The sequence below is a fragment of the Pelobates fuscus genome, chromosome 4 (assembly GCF_036172605.1).
Source record: "Pelobates fuscus isolate aPelFus1 chromosome 4, aPelFus1.pri, whole genome shotgun sequence".
NCBI classification, from domain to species: Eukaryota; Metazoa; Chordata; class Amphibia; order Anura; family Pelobatidae; genus Pelobates; species Pelobates fuscus.
In genome coordinates, this window is record NC_086320.1 from 178,173,307 (window position 1) to 178,190,871 (window position 17,565).

Below are 17,565 nucleotides of genomic sequence, written 5' to 3' on the forward strand. Positions count from 1 at the left end.
GGGCTAAAGTGAACGATCTCCTTCTCAACAAAGCAATGTTTTATACCTTTATAGCCTAGCATGTTTTATAATAAGGCACCGATGTCAAACATAGCGTTTCATATATTTTACTTTCTTTTATTAGAAATTTCTTTATATAAGCCTGTTTTGGACGCCTGTTTCAATAGGCCTGTTTCCTCTCAGCATGAACCTAATTGCATGGCTTTGCTAAAAATAAGATTGCATGTGTCTTGTCTGTACCCTCAGTCACGCCTCTGCATACTTTATCCTGACAAGTGCACATAGGCTACCTCAACACTCACCTTAACAATAATTGCAGTTACTGTCTATGCCATAAGCCTGTTTAAACGTTGCCTTTTACCTTACTCGTTTCTGCACTAAAGCAAGAATTTCAACAAATATAATCCTGGCATATATATGACTGTTAGTTCCTCTCAGGAATGTAATACCTTATACTCTACAAAATTTTACTGTAACTAGATCCATCATAAGCCTGTTTATTAAGCTGTTATATATAAAAAAAAAAAATTGTGCACATTTTTCATGCCACTGTATACCATGTAAAACACTTGAAATACGCTGTTGTGGCACTTATCGAAATATTGTGACTATCTGCACTACTAAAATAAAGAATAAAAAAAAAAAAAAAAAAAAAAGAAAGCGATTCACACCAGACATCCTAAGAATATTGCTGAACTGAAACAGTACTGTAAAGAGGAATGGTCAAGAATTACTCCTGACCGTTGTGCACGTCTGATCTGCAACTACAGGAAATGTTTGGTTGAAGTTATTGCTGCCAAAGGAGGTTCAACCAGTTATTAAATCCAAGGGTTCACATACTTTTTCCGCCTGCACTGTGGATTTTTACATGGTGTGTTCAATAAAAACATGGCAACATTTCATTCTTTGTGTATTATTAGTTTAAGCAGACTGTGATTGTCTATTGTTGTGACTTAGATGATGATCAGATCACATTTTATGACCAATTTGTGCAGAAATCCATATCATCCCAAATGGTTCACATACTTTTTCTTGCAACTGTATAAAACACAACTTAATGTGAATAAAATCTAAAAAGGTTTGAGATAACAAGACATTCTGTTATGTTCCAAGTCCTGCATGACATTTTACCCATGAATGTTATAATACTCTTAGCTTTTACTACAATAAAACACACATATTTGTATGCTGTGATGTCCCCATATATTAGTTTCAATTTTCAAAGTTACAGAGTTTGCTTAATTCAGTTTTTGCACATTACAATTTTCCAGATTGGTTTGCTTCAGCCAATGTTGCCTTTGAGACCGGAATGAAAATTACCCCCGTCATGGCATACCATTTGCAGAAATAGACAATCTAGGGTATTCAAAATGGGGCATGTCTCGTCATTTTTTTAGTAGCCACTTAGTCATTAACCCTGGCCAAAGTTAGTTTATTTATTTATTTTTTTATTTTTGCATTTTTCACACAAAAACTACACTTTCACTGATAATATTATTGTCAGAAGTGTTACTGCTCTAAAACACTCATTTATGTTCAGCGGTGTCTTATTAGTACAACAGTACCCCCAATCTACAGGGTTTATGGAGTTTTGGGAAGTTACAGTGTTAAAAACATGGATTGCAAAGTAAACTCTTTGCTATTTTTGGCTGGGCTGTCAAGTAGGTCCCCTAATATATAATTAATAAAATAATATAATTATATATAAAATAAATTTAGAATCACATTTATATACAATCAGATTCCAAACTCTCCACCATGGCCAAGACCAAAGAGCTGTCCAAGGATGTCAGGGACAAGATTGTAGACCTACACAAGGCTGGAATGGGCTACAAGACCATCTCCAAGCAGCTTGGTGAGAAGGTGACAACAGTCGGTGCAATTATTCACCTCAAATCTCAACAAATGAAACTTTGAGTATAATAAAGACAATAAGTCCAGCATTGTGTGACATTTTTAAATCTATATTAAGTTACATGTTTTTTCTGTTTTTACATTTTTTTTTCCTTTTCATTACTAGGATTTTACAACGGCTACTTCTCAAAATACATTTAGAAAATGCTCCTCTCGTTCATTGCTGGCTTGTTCGTGCATTTTGTTTTCTTCACTTCGATTTTTGACATCTACTTTACATCACCATTGATACATGGGATGACCCCGCAGCGCACACTACTGCAACCACCAGCAAATCGCTTGGTGCTGTTCGTGGCTGATGGCTTGAGAGCTGACACTTTTTTTGAGTTGGATGAAAATGGCACATCCAGGGCACCGTACCTCAGGTACAAGCTGTCGCTCATAAAATAAATTGGTTTTATATTTCAGGTACATTATTGCAGTACAATTATATTTGCATATTTCATCCCCAAAAGGTTTGCATACGGACCACATAACTAGGACAGTGTTGACTAACTGTGAACTTCAGATGTTTCTGAACTACATTTCCCATAAAGTTCAGCATCAGAAGTTTCTGGGACCCTGTGGCTAATAGCCTTGGCCCTATGAAGTGTCATTTGGTGCCTTGCTTTGATTAAACCACTTAATAATGCATCCTGCAGATTTTACGTAGTTTCCTTTTATGTAGATTCCTCCACCACCAACACTGTTGAATTTTTGATCTGGTATACACACTTGGCTAAAAAAAAATAATTCAAATATTTTGTTAATATTAATTCAGCTTTTATTGTATTTACATTTTACTTTTTATGTACACACAATTTAACTTGTTTCGATTTTATTCTGAATTGAATATCTCATTGTTACATTCTAGAGATATAATCCACACAAGAGGTAGCTGGGGTATTTCTCACACTCGAGTCCCTACAGAGTCTAGGCCTGGACATGTGGCTCTTATAGCTGGCTTTTATGAAGATGTCAGTGCCGTTGCAAAAGGTGAGAAGCCTTGTAAGAAGTAACATTAGATCTTTGCAATTGACAACTAGAACTGTCTTAAAAAATGTTAATATTAATAGATTTACGTTTTTTAATTCTGTAATCTGGAAGTCATCTGATTGTATTTGCCCAGGTTATGCCTACTTGTCACGCAACCCAAAGTACAGAATGCTCAGTTCTAAAATTAATGTTGCTTTCCTTGCTGTATTGTGCTGAAGGTTATTAAAAACATTGACACAATAGTTTGGGAAAGCAATACAATACAAGTTTTACAACTGAAGGAGTGCCTGATTTTAATTACTATTTGTTGATGCATCACTAACCAGGCGCAATCTGTTTGTAACTATGCAGTGTGAGCCAAAGCTACTTTAATGATGTGGTCTGAGAGACATTGCTGTTTGGCTTGCATTCAGAAAGCTGTGAAATTGAGTTATTTTCCATAGAGTTTAATAAACTGCCTGTATTTGAATGGTATCTACGCAGAACACATAATTATAGCCTTATTATAACCACAGGATATTTAGAGTGTATGTATTAGGCTAGTTATACCATACCTGAAGAAATCTATTACGTGACGTGAAAGAGTTGTCCTCTGCATATTCTGCCTGTTTTGACTTGCTGGTTAAGCATGTGATTTTGCTACTGATTCCTGGTTTGATTTTTTTTTTTTTTTCCTTTTATATTTTGAATTACAGCAGCATCCAACACACACATACATTACTAGGCAGAAAGAGCGTGAATGGACTTGGAAAATTCAAGGGTTCTGTATACAGGGATCACACCTAAAATGCAACTTTGTGATGAAATATAGTATGTCAATAGCTGATCTGGATCTTGGCAAATAATATAGTCTACTCTATACTTTAGCAGGAGATCTATAAAAATGATATCAGAAATGTGGTGTAAAGTTGTACACCACATCTAAATTGATTTCCTTGCTTATCCCCTGAATTCTGTTGTGATTTCATAACTTAACTAATCACAAGACCGTTATATACCTCAATGTATTGCCAACTTCATTTCAGAGGAGATAAGTGTAAGAGTAAAATTAACTAATTGATCATTTCTTCGCCATGGACTTCTATGTAATTTAGCAATCTCTTGTTTGTCCTGCAATCTCTTTGCAGTGCCGGGAAGAAGTTACCACGGCACAGACACAGACTCATGTTGTTCACAGTAAACATCTCCAACAGGTTATGTTGTGTTCTTTAACAAGGCATGCTTTTACTTCTTTGTCCAATCAGATAGATACACCTGGTCTTGATGTAAGGAGAGGGCAGTGAAAGTGGAGTGAGGAGTTTTGAACTTCCCTTCTTTAATTAGCTAGATCAGTCGTATGGAGGGTGCTTAATTAGGACTTTACTGCTGTTACTTTGCAAACAGCAGTAAGGGGCTAGGATTTAAAGTCCAAACTTGTAAACAACCAAAAAGCTTACTATGCTAAAGCTTTGAAACTTAGTCACTAACATATTAAATATCAAAAAGTATAAAAATAATAACATTCCATCAATAAAGGATCCTCTGTTATTTAATTTATTAGTAGATTTTAGCATATTGTAGCTCCATCTTTAGGACAAACTATGGCCCCAGTTTAATAATCTTTCCAAAATGTTTAATAAGGTTAGAAAAACTTTCCCAATGATTTATTTACAGAAGTCACCATTCAAGTTTATGAGTTATTTCCTACATAAATAATTTGGAAATTCTTTTCCGACAATCATTTGGAAAACTTATGCTGGTTCTACCCATGACATATCACAAATTACCATTTAAAAAAAAAAAAAAAAATAAATAAAAAAAAATCGTTCATTTTCATTTAATTCAAAAACAAGACATAACATAATGTGATGATGTAAATAGTAAGTACATGAGTGATATTGAGTGTAGTTATTACCCTCTTAGCTGGTAAGCATTTATTCTTATTGAGGTTTTAAGTTCTAATGTTAACTGCAAAGGGATCAGGCAGGATCCATATGTGAAACCCAATGTGTAATACAACTCATTAGAGGTACTCAGCCCATATAATCAGTATACCATAATGAAGTAATGTTACTAAGGTAAAGAGTGAAGGTAGGGTAAACTGCAGGGGAAAGGGAACCATAGAGTCGCTACAACTGTGCAACATGTATAGCGAGGGAAGGCAGTAGGGCAGGTGAGACCTGTGCTGGTCTCATTCTGCCAATATTTGGGGATATCCTATCCCATTGGACTATTGAATATTTTTCTGAAGGGTGAACGGGTCAAGGACAGTGTGGGGAGTATTTATTTTTTCTTCTTAAAAAAAGACAGGATTTATATTGTGCAAAAAAATCCAAATATAACCTTTCATGTAATTATATAAGTATTTTCTATTTATTAATTCAATACCATCTACTGTCTTGTGATGTTATGTCCTCTGTGTTTATTTCTCTGTGTGTGTAGGTTGGAAGGAGAACCCTGTTCAGTTTGATTCTGTGTTCAATGAGAGTGCATACACATGGAGTTGGGGAAGTCCAGATATCTTACCCATGTTTGCAAAAGGTATACTATGTATTATCTATCTGTACCTGAAGGCCTGCTTCACTGGGTGATGCATGCTACCTTTTCATAATTTGTCAGTCAGACAGTAGTGGGAATAATATACACCTAGACAAGAATTCCTAATAGAGACTTTCATATACTTACATGCAGACTATGTTCATAGTAAGAGTTGCAAATTTATCTTGAATTTTCTTGACAGTTGCGCAAGTTGTTAAATAGAACAGTGATGATGTAATGCTCCTATGCTTGTATTAAAAAAAGCACATAAATTGTATGACGTCTGCTTCTGTTCAGGTGCAAGTGGGGAGCATGTTTACACACATTGCTACTTGGCAGAAACTGAGGACTTTGCTGCTAAGGATGCTACCAAACTGGATACCTGGGTTTTTAAAAATGTGAAGGTTAGTATAGCATTTATTTAACATCATCCTTGTTTCATCGTTCAACCTGTAATTAAAATAATAAAAAAAAAAAAAAAAAATGTTTTCATGATTTTTTTTTTTTTGTAAATTTGATTTTTATTAACGTATTTGCATTGTCATTTCAACAAGAATTAGGCAAGAAGCAATGGGACTCGCAGGTCCCTGGGAATAGTAACAAAAAGTATTTGCAGGTGGGCTCGCAGGCCCCAATAAACCTTATGGACTCGCAGGTCCCGCTTGTTCTTGTCGATAGTATTGATTTTATGGAGTCATTATTCAGTATCATTCGTGAAGGTGAGACTCGCAGGTCTCTTTGTGTTTTGTATTTTTTTTTTTTTGGAGGTTCGTGGATGCGCAGATCCAATTGTTGCCATGTACGACTTCAGATTTGTATAGTGGTCGTGAGCCGTGTGGCTCTCAACTGATGTCGTATATGTTCACATTTAAGTTTCAAGTGTAAATTTCAACATCCTATAATTTTAAGATTCCACCCCCTCTGTCCTTAACAGTAGAATGCTGAGTTAAGTAGGTCATGTCCCAGCTGATTGAACTTGGTGTGTTCCACCCTATGTCCTACCCTTAATTGTCTAGGGGTGTAGTCTCTAGTTGTCTACAGCTTTCAAGTAGCCGCTAGGGTGTCTTTATGTCGGGTAACATTGGCCTACTGTATGGTTTTAGAGTCAAGTGGGGTCTGCCGGTGCTTTCTCTTTGGGAATTGGGGAAAGGTAAGCAGGAGGGGGTGGGGTGGTCGGGTTGGTCCTCTGTCAGTAGTCTTCTGTCGCCTTGGGTGTTCAGTTTCCGTGTTCTGTCAGGTGGTTGGGAGGTGGGCATCAGTGATTGTCCTAAGATCTAGTTGGAATTTCGGTTTTGCCGTCTCTAGGATCCAGTATGTCCATATGTCAGTGTATGTCGTCGGGGTAGTGTTTGTCGTCATTGTCAGTTCCTCAATTGTCCTTAGTTCCTCCATTTGGTTGAACCAGGACAGCATTGATGGTGTCACAGGTTTCTTCCAGTATTGAGGGAGAACTCGTTTGGCTACATTTAGTATTCTGATAGTCATGGATTTTTTATATTTGGAGTGGGGAACTGGTGTATGGTGTAAGAGCATCGCTGCCGGTTCCAGGGGGGGTGGTCGTTCTGTGAATTTCCCTAGCATCTTGTGTATTCCCCGCCAGTACGGGGTGACCAGTGTACAGTCCCACCAGATATGTTTCAGTGTGCCTTCTTCCCTTCCACATCTCCAGCACAGACTGGATAGGCTTGGGTTCATTTGGTGTAGGAGGTGTGGCGTCTTGTACCAGTGCGTCAGGAGTTTGTAGGCCGTTTCCTGCGTTTTACTGTGTGTGGAACAATGGTGTGTGAGGTAGCATATTGATTCCCAGTCCGCTTCCGTGAGTGTGATACCTAGGGTTGCTTCCCATTTACCCATGAAACGGGGCGACTCAGTCGGGAGTTCCGACTGTAACATGGAGTACAAGGAGGATATCCCGTGTGGGAGTGGGTCTGGGTGCGCGCTGATCCTCTCTATTGTGGTGTATTCCCTGGCGAGTGCTGGTCCCTGTGGTAGGGTGTGTATGTAGTTTATAAGTTGGGCATAGCGAAAACGAAGCATAAATGTTGGGGGTGTTTCCTCTAGCATGTCCGTTAGCCGTTTGCAGGTCCCTCCCTGGAGGGTGTGATGCAATCGTGGGGACGTGTTCGGGATGATATCTCTGAGGGCTCGTGGGTCTAGTCCTGGGGGGAAGTCCTCATTATGTGTCAGTGGCATAAGGGGGGAGGGGTAGGGTGAAAGGTTTCCCTGTCGCTTGACCTTCCGCCATACCCCCAGGGTGTTTTTCGTGTATATGGACATGTCATGTCCTTCCGTCTGGTCACGACTCCATGGGAGTCCTGCGATTGGTCTACCTGCCTCCGTCTCCTCTACCGTTTTCCACAGTTTATTTACCCCGTCCTTGGACCATTCTACAACCCTCTGTAGGTGCGTAGCCACATAGTATAGCTGAAAATCTGGGAGGGCTAATCCCCCTTTGTCCTTAGGTCTGGTCAGTGTGGAGAATTTTATTCTGGGTTTCCCCCCGCCCCATATGTACCTGGTCATCTCCTTCCTGAGTGTCATAAAGAAGGGTCTCGGAATTACAATGGGGATGGCCTGGAGAAGGTACAGGAGGCGCGGGAGGAAGTTCATTTTTATGACCTGTACTCTCCCTAGCCACGAGATATGGGGATATGACCATTCCCTCATGTCCCGCTGGAATGTCTGTAGTATGGCCGTGAAGTTGTCTCTGAACAGGTCTCCCGTGCGTTTGGTCAGCCAAATTCCTAGATATTTAATCTTGTTTTCGGCCCATTGAAAGGGAAGGCTGCGTCTCAGGGATTCCGCTCTCGTGTGGGGTACGCTAACGTTTAGGATGTACGATTTTCCGTAGTTAATTTTCATATTGGATATGTCCCCAAATATTTGTAGTTCTTTCATTATATTCGGTAGGGTGATTACTGGGTTGGTCACCACGAAAAGCAGGTCATCGGCATATGCCGCTACCTTATGGTGTACCGGGCCCTTCGTCAGGCCTGTCACGTCTCCGTTGTGTCTGATGTGTGTGAGGAATGGCTCCAGGGCCAGAGCGAAAAGGAGCGGCGACAGGGGACACCCCTGTCTGGTGCCATTGTGGATGGTGAAGGCATTAGTTAGCGCCCCGTTGACTAGTACCTGGGCAGTAGGTTCTCGATATAGTGCCTCTATCCATTGTCTTAAGTGGGGGCCCAGTCCCATGTGGGCGAGCGTTTCGAAGAGGTACTCCCATCTTACTCTATCGAAGGCCTTCTCCGCGTCTGTGGACAGCAGGAGAAGGCCTCCGATCGCCGTCCCGTTGCCGTGCATAAGGGTAAGTGCCCTGATGGTGTTGTCGCGGGCCTCGCGCCCCGTCACAAACCCCACCTGATCAGGATGGATCAGAGATGGGATGTGCTTCGTGAGGCGCGAGGCGAGGACCTTAGCCAGGAGTTTGACGTCGCAGTTAATTAGCGAAATTGGTCTATAGTTCCCACAGTATTCCCTGTCTTTGCCGTCTTTGGGTATGACAGTTATGTGGGCCGTCAGGGCTTGCTTGGGGATATGTTCCCCTTCCCTCACTGCGTTGAACGCTTCCACCATTGGTGGAAGTAGCTCCTCCGCGTACGTCTTATAATATTTCACCGGCAGGCCGTCCGGCCCTGGGCTTTTACCGGGTTTGGTGCTTTTAACTGCTGCCGACAGCTCCTCTATTGTGATGGGTTCGTCAAGCACATCGGCGGTTTCTGCGTCTAGGGTCGGCATTGGGTACTTTGTCAAGTATGTTTGAATCGAGTGGCGAAGGCGGGCCTTCGCTGGTTCGGTCTGTGGTTGCGGGAGTGTGTATAGCTCCGTGTAGTATGCGCGGATTGCGTTCATGATGTCCGATGGGAGGCGGTGTAGGGTACCCTTCTTATCTCTGATCTTGTCAATGTACGTGTGTTGCCTTCGTTTCCGCAGCATAGCAGCCAGAAGCCTGCCGCTCTTGTTCCCGTGTAGGGTAAAGAAGGCTTTATGTCTAGCGGCGTCTCTATGGTGTTTAGAGTGGATTAACGTGGCTAAATCTCTCCGCAATTGTAGGAGTCGGGATTGGAGTGTGTGGTTCGGGTCGAGTTTGTTTTGATCGTCTATGTGGTGTATTTCCTCTAGGAGGCTTGCTAGTCTTAATTCAGTTTGTTTCTTTATGATCGCCCCTTGTTGAATGTAGTGTCCCCTTATTACTGATTTGTGCGCTTCCCATCGTACTGTCGGGGATGTATGTTCGGCTGTATTGAGGGATAGGTAGTCTCTGATTTTGCGGCCTATGAGGGTTACGACCTCCGGATTAGTAAGAAGGTATTCGTTTAGTCTCCATTTCGGGGTAGTGGGGCGAAAAAGTGGTGATTTTAGTTTAAGGGTGACTGGCGCGTGGTCTGACCACGTCGCCGTTCCAATCGTGGCTTCGGTGACCAGTGAGAGATCGTAGTGTGTAGTGTATATGTGGTCTATTCGGGAGTATGAGTTGTGTGGGGGGGAAAAGAAGGTGTAATCTCTTGTGTCTGGGTGATGGGCTCTCCAGCAGTCAACCAGGCGGTGACTGCGTAGTAACGCTTTAATGTTTTGCCGTTGTTGCGTGGGAATGTGGGAGGTGCCTGACGATGTGTCCCATGTTGGGTCTAATGCCATGTTAAAATCCCCTCCCAGTATGAGGGTTCCCTCTCTAAACTCCATGAGTTTACGGAGTGTTTGCTTGAGGAAGCGGTAGTGTCGTGTGTTGGGGGTATATACTGTCGCGAACGTGTATTGTCGCTCTGCTATTTTCCCTTTGAGGAACAAGTATCTGCCCTCGTCATCCGTCATGCTTTCTCCCCCCTGGAACGGCACGCTCTTGTGAAGTAGTATCGCTGTTCCCCTAGCCTTTCCCCCGTGATAATCGCTGTAGTAGCCCTGTGTGTAGCGGTGATTAGTCAGTTTGGGTCTAGCCCCTTTCTTGAAATGGGTTTCCTGTATCATAACTACTGAGGCCCTCCGCTCGTGAAAGTCCCTCAGCGCCCCGGATCTTTTCTCCGGTTTGTTGAGTCCCTTCGCATTGATAGTGATTACGTGTAGGGGAGCTGGTGTCAGGGCCATGTCTATCGTCCTGTGTGTCTCGGGTGGGTGGCACTTCTAGTTCCTAGTCCGTTTTCATGATTTTTAACAATTTAATTTAGAGCGTATCATTAGTCTGGAAATATATGGCTTTGGGCCTACATACAATTATCGTATTCACAATACAATAATATATACAAAGCCATGCATATAGCAATATAGCAAATTGCAAGGCACTCAAAACTAAAGTGTAAAGAGACATTCTAATTACTACAACAACGTAGGGTATTTGCATAGTGTAATGCAGGATGACTCATTTCCTCCCTTTATCCTATGCATTAGTGCTTCTGTGTTTTACTTAAATTGCAGCAGCTACATGCTCACCCTGCACTCCATGATAACAAAAGTGACCTATAGCTTCTCCATACATCTTGAATGGCGTGTGCATAAATGACATATACATGGCATATGATGCCTAAGTGACTTGCACTGGATATTTTGTAAATCAGCTAAATGTGCATGCATTACTGTAATTCATGATAAAACATGGAGTTGCCATTACGGCTAAATTGTCATATGTGAGATTTATGCACAGCTTGATAGCTAAACAAAATGATAGAAAATAACAAATCCTCACAATTATGTGAACAGTTTTTATTTTGTAATTTACATGTCTGTTGAATGCTTTACAGTTTAAAGAGACATTCTAAGAACCAAAACCACTTCCAACTTTGGAATCTAATATTTTGTCCCCGTGACTACCCCCCCAAAAAACAGAAAATCCAGTACATGGGGGTAGTGTTATATTCAGGAGACAATGTTAAAGAAAATAGTGAGGCTTTGTTGCAATAACTCATACCAGGAATAAGAAATGTCCTGTGAAAAGTGAGTTCATGTGTGGAAAAAAGCACAAATAAAACTATTACCGCTATGTGGGCCCTTCATTTCTGATAAAGTGGTTATACCAAACATCTTAAAATGCACCACTTGAAATACTCTGGGTTGCCTACTTTTGAAAATGGTATGCCATAATAGTGGAAATGTTATTACCCAGGCTGCCATGCTTTCTCAAAAGCGAGAGAGGCCCAGAAAATCACTTTGCCAAAATTCCAACTTTGAAATGGACATCTAATATATTTGTCCCTGTGACTTCCCCAAAAAACAAAAAATCTGGTACATGGGGGTACTGTTATATTCAGGAGACAATGTTAAAAAAAAAAATAGTGATGCTTTGTTGCAATAACTCATACCAGGAATAGGAAATGTCCTGTGAAAAGTGAGTTCATGTGTGGGGAAAAAAGCACAAATAAATCTATTACCGCTATGTGGGCCCTTCATTTCTGATAAAGTGGTTAGACCAAACATTTTAAAATGCACCATTTGTTATACTTTGGGTTGCCTACTTTTGAAAATGGTATGCCATAGAAGTGGAAATGTTATTACCCAGGCTGCCATGCTCTCTCAAAGGCAAGATAGGCCCAGAAAATCGCTTTGCCAATTTTCAATGTTTAAAACCAAAAATGGACAGGCGTATATTTGACCCTGTGTAACTTTTTAAAACCCCATAGAACCTATACATGGGGGTACCGTGGCGCTTGTGAGACATCACTGGACAGAACCAGGAGTGTTTCAGGGCAGTAAACTATATACTAACAATAATATTATCAGTGAAAGTACAGATTTTATGTGAAAAATGCAAAAAAAAAAAAAAAAAAACGCTAACTTTGGCTAGGGTTTGTGCCCAAGTGGCTACTACAAAAGACTGGGCATACCCCATTTTGAGTACCCTGGGATGTCTACTTTTTCAAATCGTATGCCATGATGGGTGTAAATTTCCTTTTGTGGCTGCCATACGGTCTCAAAGGCGGCCTTGTCACAGCAGACTAATCTGACAAATTTGAATGTGAAAAAGCATATATGGATAAGCCTCATATATGACCCTGTAACTTTCTAAAAAAAACATAAAACCTATACATGGGGGGTACCATGGCGCTCGTGAGACATCACTGAACAGAACTAGGAGTGTTTCAGGGCAGTAAACTATATACTAACAATAATATTATCAGTGAAAGTACAGATTTTATGTGAAAAATGCAAACAAAAAAAATGAACGCTAAATTTGGCTAGGGTTTGTGTCCAAGTGGCTACTACAAAAGACTGGCCATACCCCATTTTGAACACCCTGGGATGTCTACTTTTTCAAATGTTATGCCATGATGGGGGTAATTTTCATTTCTGGGCTGCCATACGGTATCAAAGGCAACCTAGGTCACTCAAACCAATCTGTCAAATTTCTATGTAGAAAATAAAATAATGGACAAGCCGTATATTTGACCCTGTAACTTTCCAAAACCCCATAAAACCTATACATGGGGGGTACTGTTTTAATCGTGAGACATTTCTGAATACAAATATTATGTTTTATTGCAGGAAAACCGAACAGTATTCTGACATTAACAGTTAAATTGCCATGCTGAAATTGAAAAATAACAAGATTTCTTAAATTTTTCAAGTTTTTTAGATTTTATTCATATAAAATGGAGTTCCATATATGAATGTTTGATATGAAATGAAATCTCTGTTTCCCCTGAACAAAATTATATATAATAAGTGTGGGTGCACTTAGTATGAAAGAGGTAAATTATTGTTGAACAGACATATAGTAAAATTCTGTGGTTTGTTTAAATTTTTTTTGAATCACAATTGTACATTTGGCTGCGGTCTTAAGGGGTTAAATTAATAGCTGGGTTAAATATTACATAAACTGGAGAATCAGGATTGCTTATATGTATATATCATATCATTTTTATGTACACTAAATATTTTTTAAATTGCATTTAGCAATACATCACTTTGTAATATGAAAAGCATAAACGTTATTATCCATTTCCCCATAGTATCCTCTATTCTCCAAATGTATTTTTTTTTTCTTTCTCTTTTTAATTTATCAAAACATTTTTGTTTTAGGAATTCTTTATTTCTGCCCGGGAAAATCAAACCCTATTTAATAAGCTAAATGGTGAAAAGGTTGTGTTTTTTCTTCACTTGCTTGGTTTAGATACAAATGGACATGCTCACAGACCAGGCTCAAGGTGTGTGGATTTTCCTTTTTAGCATTGACTAACACAAGATTATGCAGCTGTAATACATAAATACATTTGCAATTTATAGACTAAAACAAATTCCTCAATAACAAAGCATTTCATGATGTTTATTTAACAAATAGGTGAAGGGTTATTTGGGTACTAATGCTGACTCTGCTTTGTCCATTTTTTGTTTGTCACATTAATTATTTTCATGCTCTGTGCTCATATTTTCTACAAAACTAGTGTTGTGTTTTTGGAAGTAGGCCTGCATGTAGTGTTATGTTTAAAATCAGCCCTTTAAATGGTTTTTAAAGAGGTTGTTTTTTTAAACAATTGTTTGCAATCTCTAATTTTTGTAGAAATTCGTGCTGTGACAAACATATTTGATATACCGATAGTCTGTTTTTTATTGAAACCCTTTAAAGGGACACTATAGTCACCTGAACAACTTTAGCTTAACCCCTTAAGGACACACGACATGTGTGACATGTCATGATTCCCTTTTATTCCAGAAGCTTGGTCCTTAAGGCAGCAATCTTATCCAACATAGTCTCAGATAATCCCTTCTTAAAGGGACACTATAGTCACCTGAACAACTTTAGCTTAATAAAGCAGTTTTGGTGTATATAACATGCCCCTGCAGCCTCACTGCTCAATCCTCTGCCATTTCGGCGTTAAATCCCTTTGTTTATGAACCCTAGTCACACCTCCCTGCATGTGACTTGCACAGCCTTCCATAAACACTTCCTGTAAAGAGAGCCCTATTTAGGCTTTCTTTATTGCAAGTTCTGTTTAATTAAGATTTTCTTATCCCCTGCTATGTTAATAGCTTGCTAGACCCTGCAAGAGCCTCCTGTATGTGATTAAAGTTCAATTTAGAGATTGAGATACAATTATTTAAGGTAAATTACATCTGTTTGAAAGTGAAACCAGTTTTTTTTTTCATGCAGGCTCTGTCAATCAAAGCCAGGGGAGGTGTGGCTAGGGCTGCATAAACAGAAACAAAGTGATTTAACTCCTAAATGGCAGTGAATTGAGCAGTGAAATTGCAGGGGAATGATCTATACACTACAACTGCTTTATTTAGCTGAAGTAGTTTAGGTGACTATAGTGTTCCTTTAAAGTTATTTGCATGAAAATTTACTGTCCATAATTTTCTGCACTGTAAGTTGTTATACGTCTCCTACATGATCATATCTTGCACTTTGCTGGTCAAGATCAATTAATAAAGTTCAATACATGCGAGTTTTTCTGTGGAGTTATATTCAATAATAAAGAATCCACAGGTAAATCCTGGGCGGATCGATTTGTTTGAGCTCAGAATAAAAGAAATTAAATTTCTTTGTACCAGCTTAAATTCATTTGTGCACAAGTCCAGTAGGGGTATATTGCATGTCAACCTGATCAAATCACAGTTGCTGTGATAAGCGATAAAAATAACATTTCCAATTTGTCCCTTTATTAGGTATCTACACAAAATTTCACAAATGTAAATGCAACAGAAAAGTAAAAGACCAAAAAAGACTAATCATGCTAAAGGGAAACTATAGTGCCAGGAAAACAAACTCGTTTTCCTGGCACTGTAGCTTCCCCCTCCATCAAGGCCCACCACTGTGGTGCAGAAGGGGTTAAAAACCCTTTGTTACTTACCTGGGTCCAGCACTGACTCGGGTCCGCCTCGCATTAGTATTTCTCCATCGTTCGGCATTATACAATGCTTTCCTATGGGGTTTTGGGTGGAGCTGGATGTCTCCATGTATAGAGCGGAAGTCTCTCTAGTGGCTGACTGGTAGACAGCCACTAGAGGTGGAGTTAACCCTTGCACGGAATTCTTTTTAATAAAACTACATTAATTACCTGCTCAGGCTTATGGGCCCTAGGATAGTGCTAAAGTGATTTAAGTGTCTGTAGTGTCCCTTTTTAATTTCCAAAATCATGCTAATCTAGGACCCCAATGCATGTTTTGCATTTTTCTCCTTTAATAAGCAAAATGTGAAACCCATGTTGTTTAAGATACTAGCTTAGCACAATTTTTGTGAAAGAGATGTAGTTTTTCATATTTTCTTCTCTGTCTCATTTAGTACTCTATTATATTTTCTTTCAATTAGCTGTGTTTTTCTTTGTTTTACATTAGCCTTGTTTTATTTTTCTGACTGCCATTCTGGGGGTCAAGAAGGAATTTTTTGTCCTAGCTTGTTGCAAAATTGTGCTTCAAACTGTTTTTTTTTTTTTTTTTGCCTTTTGGATCAACAGCAAAAAACAAATGTGAGGAAGGCTGAACTTGATGGACGCAAGTCTCTTTTCAGCTATCTAACTATGTAACTATGTAACTATGATCCTTTCAATTCTGTACATTTCCTTATGGGGATCTAATGTAGATACTTAATGAAGGGACAAATTGGAAATGCTATTTTTGTCAAAGAGGGAAAAGTGGGAGATGGGGAAGGAAACAGAGTAGTTCCCACAGTGAATACAAGAATACATACCAGTCTTTGGCAGGAAAATACTGATCCTGGAATGAGGATGTCCACAAGACCAAATGAAGGGTGATGTAAGATGATGATGATGATTGATGTGAAAGAGGAGGATTCCGGAGCCCTGTCACAGTGGGGAGATTGTTGATAAAGAATATATTGAAAAAGTGTCTAGGATTAGCCTCTACAACCTACACTGCAAGACAATCTCCGGTATCTGCTACTTTTGTAGCACATTTATGGAAACTTCACTCCCTCTTTATTAGGGCACAACCAAACCAAAGAGGAAACAAAAACAAAAAAACAACCAAACCACAAGCTATAAGGTATTACTCAAATTACCAAGGGCGGGGGGGGGGCGGAGCCTGGCTCTGGAGCTGATCAGACATGTGTAACACGAGCTCCAGCCTGAAATCCCACTTTAAGCGAAATAAACTTGGTTCTCATGCTACAATCTCATCCAAAACGTACCACCCTGGTAGGGGATGCAGGCTGGATCGTACAGAATCTACTCCCGTAACGCTGAGCCACTGAGAACGCGGGCTGCATCACTGGGGCCTACCGCAGCAACAACAAGCCTGACTAGAGGCCTAAGTGGAGGTAAGAGCGCGGTTGAGGCGGCCAATCACCCATCCAGGGACTCCCCAAAAGCCAATATTAACACTGTGGAGGACCACCCACAAGCCTTCCTCCCCCCTCCCCCGCCGGTGGGGGACATCCCGACAACAGCAGCACACCCTCCGCTGACTCACACATTCCACAGACTACAAGCTCCTAGAGTCACCGACCCCAAAATGGCGGATGCAACGAGCAAGCCCGCAAATAGGGGGGACTGCGGGGAGCAGCTGAATAACACACTGATCAAGCTGGACGCAATCCTTGCTGCCTTCTGGGCCAATATCTCGGAGAGGGCGATGACCACAGCTAATGTCAAGCGGTCTAATCCCGCACCACTACCCCCGGCACCCACAGGCCCAAGGGGCGGACACAGACCAACAGTCACTAGAAGTCCCCTCAAAAGGCACCGAAGATGGGATCGGAGACACAAACGGACATGCAGAGCCTGCCTCAAGAGAAGTACCCGCCGCCGCGTCAAAACCGCACCGGATGTATGGCGCCCAGCCCACCGGGATGGTGCCGACCACCCGATGGAACAAACTTACCCCTTCATAAGCTGGTAACCTGGTGCTTTGCCGAACACTTGCCTCTGGGGGCCCCCGGGGTATGTACCCCTCACCCAAAAGGGATCAGATGAGCACAAGCAGGAGTGCGGAGTCTGCCAGGCATGTCTTGCTATACATAGACTTCCACATTATGCCGTTACTCATGTGAACTGCTCTCCACAAGTTATTTCACCTCCCGAAGAGTCTATAACCATGGTCGCTCATACATATATCTACTATATTTACTATACCCACTTATGTATCTTGTTATTGACCAATCTTATCTCATGGGACACTTTCAGTTTGAATTAACACTAGTGGTAGGGCTGCTGACATGTCGTAACAGTTGATAACATTCAACTCACACCCTGACCACAACAGCTGTCGTTCTTAATA

At 40.6% G+C, this 17,565-nt stretch overlaps 1 protein-coding gene across 2 annotated transcripts in view; it reads left to right on the top strand.

Annotated features, from left to right (window-relative positions):
• PIGN (phosphatidylinositol glycan anchor biosynthesis class N) overlaps window positions 1–17,565 on the top strand; it is a 360,977-nt gene that overhangs the window by 19,413 nt on the left and 323,999 nt on the right. For both annotated transcript variants that reach the window (XM_063450558.1, XM_063450559.1), the window contains 5 exons: window positions 2,021–2,279; window positions 2,768–2,889; window positions 5,311–5,409; window positions 5,704–5,810; window positions 13,414–13,538. In XM_063450558.1, the coding sequence (XP_063306628.1) occupies window positions 2,059–2,279; window positions 2,768–2,889; window positions 5,311–5,409; window positions 5,704–5,810; window positions 13,414–13,538 (674 nt within the window). In that variant the 5' untranslated portion in view covers window positions 2,021–2,058. The remainder of the gene's footprint in view (window positions 1–2,020; window positions 2,280–2,767; window positions 2,890–5,310; window positions 5,410–5,703; window positions 5,811–13,413; window positions 13,539–17,565) is intronic.